The sequence below is a fragment of the Lottia gigantea genome, assembly GCF_000327385.1.
Source record: "Lottia gigantea unplaced genomic scaffold LOTGIsca_19, whole genome shotgun sequence".
In the NCBI taxonomy this organism is placed as follows: Eukaryota; Metazoa; Mollusca; class Gastropoda; family Lottiidae; genus Lottia; species Lottia gigantea.
In genome coordinates this window covers 3,388,216-3,400,918 of record NW_008708358.1, presented here as the reverse complement: position 1 = coordinate 3,400,918, position 12,703 = coordinate 3,388,216, and the positions used below count along the sequence as shown (strand labels likewise).

General features: G+C 37.0%; 2 protein-coding genes across 2 annotated transcripts; both read right to left on the bottom strand.

The window, feature by feature from the left end:
• Positions 1-5,045: 5,045 nt before the first annotated feature.
• LOTGIDRAFT_159236 (hypothetical protein) lies at positions 5,046-5,483 on the bottom strand (the record flags this gene model as incomplete). Its single annotated transcript, XM_009052867.1, has 1 exon — positions 5,046-5,483. The coding sequence occupies one exon, from the start codon at positions 5,481-5,483 to the stop codon at positions 5,046-5,048; it is 438 nt and encodes a 145-aa protein (XP_009051115.1).
• Positions 5,484-6,888: 1,405 nt separating this feature from the next.
• On the bottom strand, positions 6,889-10,649 carry LOTGIDRAFT_159235 (hypothetical protein; the record flags this gene model as incomplete). Its single annotated transcript, XM_009052866.1, has 3 exons — positions 6,889-7,098; positions 7,452-8,263; positions 10,538-10,649. The coding sequence occupies 3 exons, from the start codon at positions 10,647-10,649 to the stop codon at positions 6,889-6,891; spliced, it is 1,134 nt and encodes a 377-aa protein (XP_009051114.1).
• Positions 10,650-12,703: the final 2,054 nt, after the last annotated feature.

Below are 12,703 nucleotides of genomic sequence, written 5' to 3'. Positions count from 1 at the left end.
GGGGGGGGGGGGGTGCACCATAAACACCCTACACCTTTGTAAGAGATGCATAGACGTATGGATTCATCTCTGATATTATAGCACATCCGTGTGCAGATTCAGGTATCACGTATGTTCGTTTTGGTACCACAGGGTGGTAACCAAGGACTAGGTTTCTGCTGGTACCCCTAAGGCGTATTCACAATGTCAAGCTGTTACAAGAATTGTGACTATTGCAGCCGAGGTTAGACGAAGTTAGCAATAGCTTGACATTGTCAAGATGTCTCTAAGGATATTATTACTCCCTGGGAACCACGGCCTAAAGCGTGTAAGATAATTTGCTAACCCTTTATCTCTAACTTATAAAGAAATTGAAAAGAAAACTTATCAAGACTCTCAATAGATAACAATATTAAAAATGCTTTGTTGTAGTCATATATTTACGTATTGTATGTGTTTACATTAAACGGAGTACTGAAAGGGCAGGAATGTGGCATTTTTATTATATTAAATATCTTTTTAATATAGTTTTTGATCTTGGTTACAATCGTGATTTATTTCAAGGGTGGATATAAGTTTGAATGATCTTGATCGATTTGTATAACAGAGAGCTACACCTTTGTTGATATAGTGTGCAGGTCAATGAAACTTACACCAAACGCCAATTTGTTGTAACCTGATCAATGGTATCTTCCTACAGTAATATTCATTGGTAAAATATTATATAATAGCTGATGAGTTTAAATGCCACACCTAACTTGATCTGAGACTTATCCAAAAGACCCCGCGGTACAACGCCCCCCCCCCCCCCTCCACTCCCCTGGTGTTCGATTTTACCCCCAAGATCATAGGATGTATGTCAACAACCTCACCGTTTCATCATTTAGCGTAATATTGGCTGATATCTCGTACAGTTTCTCTTATCCTTTGATCTAAATTTCAAGACACTTTATTAAATCTTTAAACACCACTTTAAATATTATGACACTTTTAACACCATAACCAGATCAAATGGCCAATAAATTGCAGGTTTATGTGGTCAGTACGTCTTTCAACCTACATCAGTGATATTAAATAAAGCCAGCTCATCACAACCACGTTACCCACGTATGTATGTCCTTTGAACTTTAAAGCAACCAAATCAAGTTTATTGATTTTAACAAAGCGTTTGATTGGATTCAACTCTAGTCCTCTGAAATAGTTCATTCAATACAACGTTTCTTACAAGAAACTACTTGCATCGAAATGAGATCAGAATTAGAACATCAGCTCTAAGTGTGTTTAATGACTTCAACAAAGCGTTTGATTGGATTATACTATAAATCTATTCAGTACCAAATGTCTTACATGTGTAATTAGAAACTATATTTTCAATACTGTCAGCACAATCGGGTGCAGTCTTTCTGTCAACAACAAGAACCAGACACGTGTACCGGGAAATTTGAATGTATAGAAGGTATAAGTGTCCCAGATACACACATAGATTTTAAACAGATATTTTGCAGCTTTTTAAAGTTCTAGTCGCTATAGTTTATAGCTAGCTCAGGATTATGTTGTTATGTGTGTGGTAGAGGGGTCAATCAAGACGTACATCACCCCCGAGACCTTGGACTAGTTCTATTTTCAGTAAACTGATCAAAATCAAATCACAAGATTGCAGACATAAACCAATTGAGGAAACAGAAGAAATTGAAACTTGTTGAATTGCAGCATCTGTTTTCATAATAATTAATCTAGAATCCAAAAATAGCTGTACAATTTCTCCTGACAAATGATTTCATTTTATTCACAGACAAAGACCAATATTTTCCACACACGACTTAATTTGATAAGTAAGATTCATTCTCTTTTTAAAGAGACTCTTGAAATCTTTCCTACTTCCGGTTTGTCTGGTCGGTCTGATTTAGAAGGAGTTATTAAGGACTTAATACCAAAATAGGCCTAGCTAACCTGTCTTGAAAAGGGTGAGAGATTGATTAGAGTTGATATATCGGGTTATTGAGGTAGATTACGGTAAGAGTAGCACAGATCAGGGTATTCTGTGGTATGTGGTCAGTGCTGAAAGCAAAGAACACTGGGGTCAGATATAGGTCTAGCTAGATCTATCCTGGCTTGAACTGGGTGACATGACACTGCTTGTAATGGGTGATTGATATCTGATATAGAGTTTGATTACTGATCGGGTGATTGATAAATTGATAGAAGCAAGGTACTATTGTGGTAAGATCTGAGAACAAAGATTTTTGTCTAGTTAGACTGTCTAGTTAGACATGTGATGGAGTTGGATAACGGATCGAATAACACAGGGCAAGGTAATATGGTGGCCAGTACTCGAGGCTATATCGTCATTATGCATATCTTATTGAGGAATCTTTATCTTAGCCCCGGGATCAAATCTACTCATCAAATTGTGTGCTAGACACAGTGATATACTCCAACCTTGGTAATTCATGACTTTGTTCATATTAAATTAATCAAAGATGGTTTCATTCATAATTTAAGATAAGCGTTGGTATTTGTTGACGTCTTAATGTGAATTACCCTTTAAGGTGATCTGTGTAAACCCAACTTCTGACAATTTTCATGCTTGTCTTCATATGCTTAGCGCTAGCCCGAAACATCTGCCCCTATTCCAGCCTCTGACAGATATTTTGTCATTTTTTTTTATACAAGCCTACAATTGTCAAAATATCTATCAGAGACTGGGATTAAGGCAGATTAGGGCATGCTTATGATAAGCCCTCTACGGTGTTCGGTGCTACGCAAAACTCCACATAATTGTTATTCAAAGAAAGATGTCTGAAAATAAATCAAAGCATTTAGAGTATTGACAGTCAACTGATGGGATATAAAAAATACAGACATAATTTGTCAATAATTCTTGAGAACCATGTTATCTAGATCAATCCCTTCTACTTAATCGAGTAAAAAATGTGTCAATTATCGGTTTTTATCTGCTAAGAAACAGCTCAACTCGTATTCTTACGTTGCGACATTTTGCAATAGTTGGGTATGGCGATGTGATGCGATTTGATAAGGCGAAGTGACGTTTTGCAACGGTTAAGTATACAGCAACGGTATATCACCTCTAAAACTTTAATTAACACGAAGCCGAGAGTACCAGACAGGTTTAAAGTGTGAATGCACCTTTAGATTTCAAGCTTCCAGTGGGCGATAGTTTCCCGCAGGTTTTAAGTGTGAATGTCCCTTTACATTTGCCAGACGGTGATGGTTAACTGTAGGTTTCCCATTTGATATGACGTGGCCAGTGGGCGATGGTGACACCAGGTTTTAAGTGTGAATGTACCTTAAGATATTGTCAGGAAGAACGTCAATGAATGCCATAATCAACTGTATTAACCATCGACTGATTCACTTTTCGCTCAATGACGATAGTGGGTTGACAGCAGATTTTAGATCGGTCAGACAAACAACATGCAGTTCAAATGAACTGAAATGGAGTTTTAAATCCTTCTCTTCTTATCAGATTAGATTGATGAAGATTGACATCGTGTAGTGTGAAATGAGGGAAAATTCGTGCCCGTTTTTTTTTTCAATATTCTGATTACAATAATGATAGGGTATTAACATACATGTTCGGACATTCTACCTACGCCTGACAATAACCTCCTATTTTGTAACGCGGATGTAACTTCCGCCTATAAAGAAGATTGTAAGACAATTATGGCCACCGTAGATACGAATGGTTCGAGATATCTAGATTGTCTGGCGACCCTCGAGGGTTCAAGTTGCGCGTGGTGTATTCGAACACGCTTTGCACAAGGACCCTTAAAACAACACACAAACCTTCTCTTTGGCAGGTAGACTGACTGGTTCACTCAAACCTGAAACATTTAACAAAATTCAAATATAATTGGTGACAATAATCTTTTGGTCAGAGTAGGTTATTCCGATATTCACCCCAGCCCGACGCCAAGAATGAATTGATACTGGGGCTCAGATTTTGTACTCGGAAAATTTGAAGAAGTAAAGACAATTTTAAGCTGTCAAAAACGTATCAAAATCTCTATCTTTTTGATTTTGTACAAAGACACTGTAAATGAATCAATCTCTCTGCTGAACTGAACAAGGTTTTGCTGGGGCTTAATTCTTACTTGCTGGGGCCCAGCTCCCACGGGCCCACCCTAACGACTGTATTCACCCCTAATTAATTTCCATAATATCGCCCCTTCCCAATTCGTGTCAGTCATTTCCCATTTCGCTCCTTCTCATTACATGTATGTCCCTTTTCGGTTCGCCTCTTCTCAACTTTCCCCTTCAGAGTACTATGAACACTAAACATAATGTACGTGCAATGTACGTAAATTAATCTTGGAATTTCCTGATTATCGTCATTATGCTTACAAGATGACCCTGCTGTTTTATGTTCCTGTGGTCGTTCATCTCTGACTTCTAAACATCAGAGAAATCGATACACTGCTTCTAGAACTTCGCAGGAAGTCATTTATTGCATTCACAATACAAAGAGGACTGTAATGAAGACTGCAGTTTACCATCCATCGCTGTACATTTGGATGTCAATTAATATTCCATACAAATGATGTTTTGGAAAAGGCTTGTAAATAATACGGTTGGACTGACAGATCTTATTAGGTCTACTGTAATTTGTAACATTATAAAAGGACGAAAGTGCATGCCAGATTCATAAAAGCAATGTTCAACAATATAGATTTCCGCTTAAAAGACGTTACCGGATGAAGTCTACCGAAAGCGTTGCGTTCAAAGACTAATGGATTTTTAGACACATTACCCTAGTTAGGTCTTGCATTTTGTTAATCTCTTAGTTGTAAACAATATTTGGATTTCGTTAAAATATTGAAGTTTATTTTGGTTTCTCTATTAATATCATTGGCGGAAGTAATCATAACTCATTTTCTTTATCTTTTCTCAACAACTCAACTCCTAAATTTATTAATATATTCTCAATTGGTTGTATGACATCATACCTTTAAATATACAGTAGGATCTTTGTTCTGTGAGATATTTCAAAAGTTCAGTAAAGATAATCTCTCTGGAATTGTACAACCCACTGTTAACACCAAGATTCATAAATCACATCTGTTTAAAGGGATTGTACAATTGAAAATGTACAGTGGTGATTGTACTGTAGAGATTGTACAGTGATCATCAGCAAAGGAAGTCGCATCATCATCGTTGTCATCAGAATCATTATCGTCGTTGTCATTATCGTTGTCATTATCGTCGTTGTCATTATCGTCGTTGTTATTATTATCATCGTTGTCATTATCGTCGTTGTCATTATCGTCGTTGTCATTATCATCGTTGTCATTATCGTCGTTGTCATTATCATCATTGTCATTATCGTCGTTGTCATTATCATCGTTGTCATTATCGTCGTTGTCATTATCGTCGTTGTCATTATCGTCGTTGTCATTATCATCGTTGTCATTATCATCATTAGCATTAGCAGCAACAGCAGCAATCATCAGCGTTGTCGTTGTTGTCAACATGCTCGTCTTCATTATCATTAGCATCGGCAGCCGCAATATCATCTTCATCATCATCATTATCATGAAGTATATTTCGGTATTTAGACAACCGATCACGTATCGCTCCATCAACCTGTTGGCTTTTATATCGTATATATCTTCGAGGGATTGAACAGAGATCAGCAGAAGCAGGAAGCATCATCATAATCATCATCATTATCATCATCATCATAATTATTAAAAGTAAGTCATTGAAGTGGCAAACCATCATCATCGTTATTTATCATTATCATCATAATCATAATCGTATTTTGTCGGCTAGGGATTGTACAGAGATCAGCGGAAGCAGTAGTCCCACCATCATCAACAACATCATGTCTGTAAAATTGCCAATGTATGGCACTATAAGGGAGTATTGGTCTTGTACCCTCGTTCCTCCCTGGGGGTGTGGGACTAGGGTGTAGGGGGTGTGACCAACTGGTATAGGAGAACAATTTATTTTGAATTGAGAGAGCACCTCACATCATCGCATGCTGGAAATGTGAATGAAACGAGTTTGTGGGGTGTGAAAGGTCCACGTGATTGCTCAAGGGGTGCGAGGGCTGAAATAGGGTGGGAACCACTGGTCTAGTTATATAAATTTTACTGCTTCAATCCCAATTAAATGTGAGGAGTGCCTACCAGTTTTTAAACGTTACATCTCTTTCTTTCTTTCTTTTTTTATTAACTAAATTGATATTGCAAATTTAGAAGACCTCCATTAGACTAAATGAATATAAATCATCTGTAATTTGGATGGGTGAAGATAGCAATCATATCAAATCAACCAATAACAACAGCCGATCTTATCTTGATTTAACATAGTCCATTCTTTGTTTGATACCCCATGTTAATAATATCATACACCATACATTTCTTATTCTCGTGTTGAAATTTGAATTAAATTTTCACTTCATTCCAAAAACAAAGAATTGATTCTTGTTTATCAATAACACATGCATAATTCAAACTTGATTCTCGTCTATCACGTGTGGTAATCTCGTTAAATACCGTGTTATCTCCACGTTATTCCATCAAATATAATGTTTACACATAAATAATGCATGAAGCTGTATATCTGGCTGATAATCCCAGACCTTGGAAACTGTATCTGCGATTTTGTGTTTATTTTCATTTCAATTAACGTGAAGGTGGTGAAATGTTCAACCTTCAAAGACTTGTATATACGCCATTTCCGGTTGCTGTGTGATTTAAAGCCAACACGTGCCTGCTTTGAAGTTAGTTGATTTAAAATATAGATGATTGAATGGAGTTTTTGATTTCTTCATATTTTCAAAGATTTTTTAAAAAAAAGTTTCTTTAGATTCTCTGAGTAGTTCAATTTCAAAATGGATTGGTTTTTGCCATAGTGACGCCATTGTTACAGCTATCTCAGAAGTTAGAATTGCGCAAATGAATTAAAAAGCGTCCCTGATACACAAACTGAAAACCTCTTACGAGGAATTTGTCGTCGTTGTAGAGCAAGGGATACCGTACTTCCCTTTTCACATTCTATTAGCTTACCTATATACAATAACTGCCTTCGTTTTCTTAATTTAGCCAATTCTTGAGCGACCTTCCTGATGGTCAGTAAAACTGATTGTTTTGCCTGAAAAGACAAAATTAGGATATCAGTCATGTAAGGAGATCGGTATGGACTGCTTGCTTGTGCTCTTACTGTGAATCTTTTGTCAGAATATTCTCAGAGGCATATCTAGACAATGATACACCATAAGTTGACAGAAAGCTCCCTAATCCTACCTAACCGAACTTAGCCTTGCGCATACGAAAATCTTGTTGGCTGAACACAATATTGTCTACACTTAGGACGCCTATCTAGCCCTCTGAATACCCAGGGAGTGTTGTTCGATAAGGGACCTTCTGATCAAATTTTTTAATAAAGCCAGCATTATAATCTGAAGCCAGAGAAATCAAATCCCAAAAGGTTTACAAGCTACTTACAGCTTCTTTTGCAGATCCACTTGTCTGAAACATAATTGCTCTTCGGGGAGATGATTGGAACTCAAAAACACGAGAGGATGCAGTAGAAGCAACAGTTCTAGCAGGGCTGGATTTAGCGGATGGTGACTTGGTGAGATAATGATATCGCAGCAAGTCGTGATCCACATTGGATTTACTCAGAGGATGAATCTTGTTGAACTTCTTTGGAGTTGTTTTTTTGGTTGTTTTGATCACTCCTTTCAGAGAAGTTGCTTTCTTGGGTGTTCTCGGTAAGTTAGCTTCCAAGTAGTGTTGTACCTCTGGACGACGTTGTTGTCGGTTTGGAGTGGTGCAGGGTTTAGTTACTGCAAAGTTCTTTGGACGAATCGTTGGAGTTCTGGGTGTAGTGGGCGCTGACAGTACGCTTGACTGTCGTTTTGGTGTGAATGATGTCTGTGGTTCTTGCTTATCAACTGGGTTCGTATTTTGGAATGGTATCACAGGACTGTTGGTTTCTTGATCAGCGTCAACTGGCGTTGAAGTTATCATATTTTCAGATTCGCCAAGTTCGGTTGCATACCTTTCGTTCTGGACATTCTTGACTGGTGTTGACGTCATAGGTTTCACAGGTGCCCGTTGTGTTGATCTAAACTGATGTACTGTTGGTGGTTGACTGTTGGTGAAACATAAAGTTGCTGTTGCTCGGCTTGGTGATTGGGTACAGCATGTGGACTGTGAACAGGTATCTATAGCTAAGACTATGGGAGATTTGTACGGAGCTTGATACAGCATCCGTTTCTTTGCTTGTTCCTTCCTTTGCTTCATTTTGACACCTGGAAGAATACAAATGTCATTATCAAAAGAAAAAAAATCATTTATTTAAATAATAGTGGCAGCACATCTATTGGAAATGTGCCTCGATTTAAATCTTTTTCGGGCACCGATTGTGTAAATTTAGGACGAACATTGATTTTCTAGTTCATTGCACGAAATATGGAAAACTCCAGAACAACTGTTAAGACCCAAGATTTTATTCTCCAACGACCATGACGATATGGGTTTGTGTGTATCAAGGACACGGTGTTTACTGACTCATCAATCTGTAACAAATGAAATGAAATGAATGGAGTTTTACGTCCTACATTTCTGTACCATGTGGGCTAACGAAGGCGGGACTTTGTAACAAGGGCAAGATATTGATCGACAATTACGAGCTTGATGGATCAAGATGATCACAAGTATGCCATTATATCAGACTATATCTATTAAATAATGACTTAAGTAGATATGAAACCAATAATGGACTGTTTGCATTGGTTTCTAATCTTTAAACAATATCAATTAGATATTCCCACACTTCTTAGACTAATAACACACAATATTCTGTAAAATACTCTTGGATATCAATATCGTTCAAGGTCTCCTGAATATTACTTAGAATTGGTGGCCACTTAACCGGGTTTCTTGAGATTGGTCTTTCGACCTAGAATAAATGATGACAATCAATGAGCGTATATAATGCTCAAGGTCATAATAGAAATTTTATATCATCCATGTCTGCAAGCAATATGACGCATATTTATCGTTATCGTTACGATAGTGATATGGGGCGCCACTGGTTTGCTTGTTGCAATCAATATGTATTCGGAAAGCGGTATGAAATGTTCGTATTTTGAAAAGAAAACCGTCTTGAATCGAACACAAAATAATAAATGTATTTGAACAGTAGGACGTAAAACTCGATATCAGACTCTATCAGAGAAGTACTCGGCAATAATGTTGTCTGGCTGTTGGTATTTGAAAAAAACATTCTGGATAGTCGGTCGTAAAAATCGATGACAGAAAGGTTTGAATAAGAACTTGGTAAAAGAACAGTTTTACAGCAATAAAGAGATTATTGGTAAGAAGTAAAACTCGACATGATAATTCTCCGAATGACAAAAATATTCATGAAGAAACGTCTTGTACAAAACATGTTATATAACGTCTCTAATGATAAAATTGCAGGACGAATGAGTAGTACCTAATAACTTATTATCTAAATTATATCATTATTTTTTCTCTGCCTTCCAAAATAATAATAACTATCGATAATAAGTGTTTATATAATGCTTCTCATGACTTGAACAGCAGGGCGTAAAACTCTATATATCCGATAACTACTGGCTAATTTTCTCAAGGACAACCAGCGATAAGAATTCACTGGAGACTTGCCTTTTCAAATCAACATAATTGGAATTGTATGTTACAATGCTAGTATTAAAAACAACATGTAATATTCAAACGATCTTACATCAAACGTACAAAATCCATTATGACAAGGTCATTCTGGATATCCTCTCTACACTTTAAAGAAGCAAATGAAATTTTTTGAAATTTTGACTACAGAATCTGCCATTGGGTCAAGCACGGTACTTAAAAGTGGTGTCAAGCACCAAGCGTTATTAAGTAGGTAATAGAATTACCTTACATAACCTAGCCAATTATTATAACGCTTTGATTATCAAAACAAAACCTTACAAAACGAACCTAGTTATTTGCCAATATAACGTACCAATAGCACCAATTAGAAAGAACAAGGAAAATAAGTAAGGTGTTAGTCGGGTTAGTTAGGGCAGCAGGAATCGATTCCAGCTAAGACTAATGATTTAGGTTAATGTAGAAATGTTTCCATGGTTATATAACAATAATACTCTTGATAAAAACAATATATAAAATACTGGATCAAATACGTTCGCAGATCAAACAGTAGAATGATGTCTTTGGCAGTTCTGGGAAACAACAATGGAGTTGGTGATAAAACACACCCACACCAGCAACATTTAAGGCCAGTAGCCAGATTTGATTGTTTGGAGGGACAAGTAGTATATCTGAAGGCACAATGGTGTATGGTGTTTAGTTGTAGTAATAAAATTGGTCGGTTATCAGAAGTTTTTCAGGGGGAGGGGTGATTAATTTTATTTTTTCAGCCCCCCCTGTGGCTAAGGGCCTGTCAAGTTTCTGAATATCTCAGTAAATCATGAAAAATTTTGAAGAAAAAAACGTTGGAAAGCTTTATTTATTTGAAAACGAGGTCGATAGACGCATAAAGAGTTTAAATTACACACCCTTTAAAGGCCACTCAATATTTTCAAGTTCTGGGGCGATGGTACCATTAACTGTTTTGCCTCTTTCATCAACCATAAGGTGTCGTCTATCGTCCGAACCACCAATGTTCATGTGTAAAACCTTGGCTATCGACAATTCACGTGGAAGATGAACCACAAAGTAAGTCAGAAGGTAAAATGTAGTAAAACCTCGAGACACAACCTACTTCATTAGCCTGATATGTTGATGGATAGCTCGCACCTGACCGTGATTTTGTCATAAATATCATTACGGTAATTAGTTTCATATACGATTATTAAAGGTCTCTTTCAGTTCAAAAATGTTTCCTATGCAGGCTAGTGGGGCTGACATGAAAAATAGCGTCTAGTCGTTCGGATGGGACAATAAACCAAGAGTCTGGAGTTACAGACTGTTCACTTTCAGAGTTGGAAGTGAATAAAGAGCCACATTCCTGGCAATAATCTCCTTATTGCACACTGCATAGAGTTGTTCGTCTTCATGAGTCCGATCAGATTCAGAAAACGAGATGTAAAACTCCATTCATTTTATTTCATTTTTAATCAGGCTTTTGCATGTCACGACATATTATTATATGTAATATACAAGTATAATTATCATCATCATATAATGTCTTGTTTATTTCAAGTGTCGAGTTTTAATGAGCATTAATTTTGACACAGACTAACAAAGTGTTATTATTAACCTTTTCTGTTCGTGTTACAAACGTGTTGATGTATCTGTCAAGGTAAGGTTAGTTACCTTGGAAAGGTGGAGATGACAGGGGAAGGGAGCAAAGGGGTTACCAGTCCCCGCCCCCTCGCAGCACCCAAGGCAAAATCTCATAACTAGATTAGAAATTTGACAACCTCAAGTATTTCGCCTTTTTGTGGCTTTGGATACTTCACACGTTGCAAGCAAAGCAAGTTGGACAAATAAAATAAAAATGTCATCATACAAAACAAAACACAATCAGATAGCTAGTTAGAAATGATAACTTTGATCGCTCATGTCCCATCATCTTTTTCACCGAAGAAAGCTTACCGATCAAGTCTGTGATATTGGAAACTTGGACTCTACGTAACATTGTGATGAAATGAGTAATAGTCGTGGATGAAAGAAACAAACTTCCTGCAGTTTCGTTTGATATAGATGTAATTTGTTGATATAGGTATATAAATAGTATAGCTACCTGTAGATTTATGCATAAGACAGGTATTAAGTTCTATTGCTCACGTGGTTCTGACTGACGAAGTTAAGAGATATCCAGGATTCATAAGGAATCATGAAATGGAATCGTGACAGAGAAACGGGAAGGTGGTCAACATTGGACGGACCCATGAGTGACCCTACAATGACCGTGTTAAAAGAAAGTGTCTATCTTCAAAGACAATTGGTATGAAAGGAAGGGCTTGGCGACAGATCGGACCAACGCATGGAAGCACTGACAGCGGCGATAGCAATCACACCTTACAACACCAAATCTTAACAGCAGACGAGTGGTTGTAAAGTATCCCAGAATGAACAGAATTACACTTAAGATGCACTGAATAGCGGAAGAAATATCTCTCAATCAACAAGTTTGTATGAACTACAGGAAAATAATAAAGACTTAACATAAATATGTTATATACATATTATTCTTGTTTCATATATTATTCTATAACATGTAAACAGTATATCTCTATCTCAGAAAGCAGATTTTTTGCATGAAATAAGGTCGTTATTCTGGAATAGATTTCACAGGTTCCAAGTTAACCATTTTATTATCTAGTATGATAAGGTAAAGAGAGGTACATGCATTTTCACAGTTGAAGGGATACAGTCGCGGAATTTAACATTTTTCGGTTATGTGCCAGTACTCTCAAATCCTAGTGAAACCCTGCCCTTTTTAGGACACATCGGGGGTCATCTTTATTTTTACGCTAAGGTAAGTAAAGCTAGGTATAGGTAAAGTTATAGGCATTATGCTTTTGATCGAAAGGCCAATGTTGCCGCTTTTTAAATATTCCCTAATTTTACACTGCCTGGCAATGTGTCAGAAACCTTGTATTTCATTTGAGTTATTTTAAAGGCATGCAGTCACTGAATTTTTTAGATGAATTTTCTGAGAGGGACCAATATAGAAATAAAATGACGTTTTACGTCCTAATCAGTGTACCTGCTGG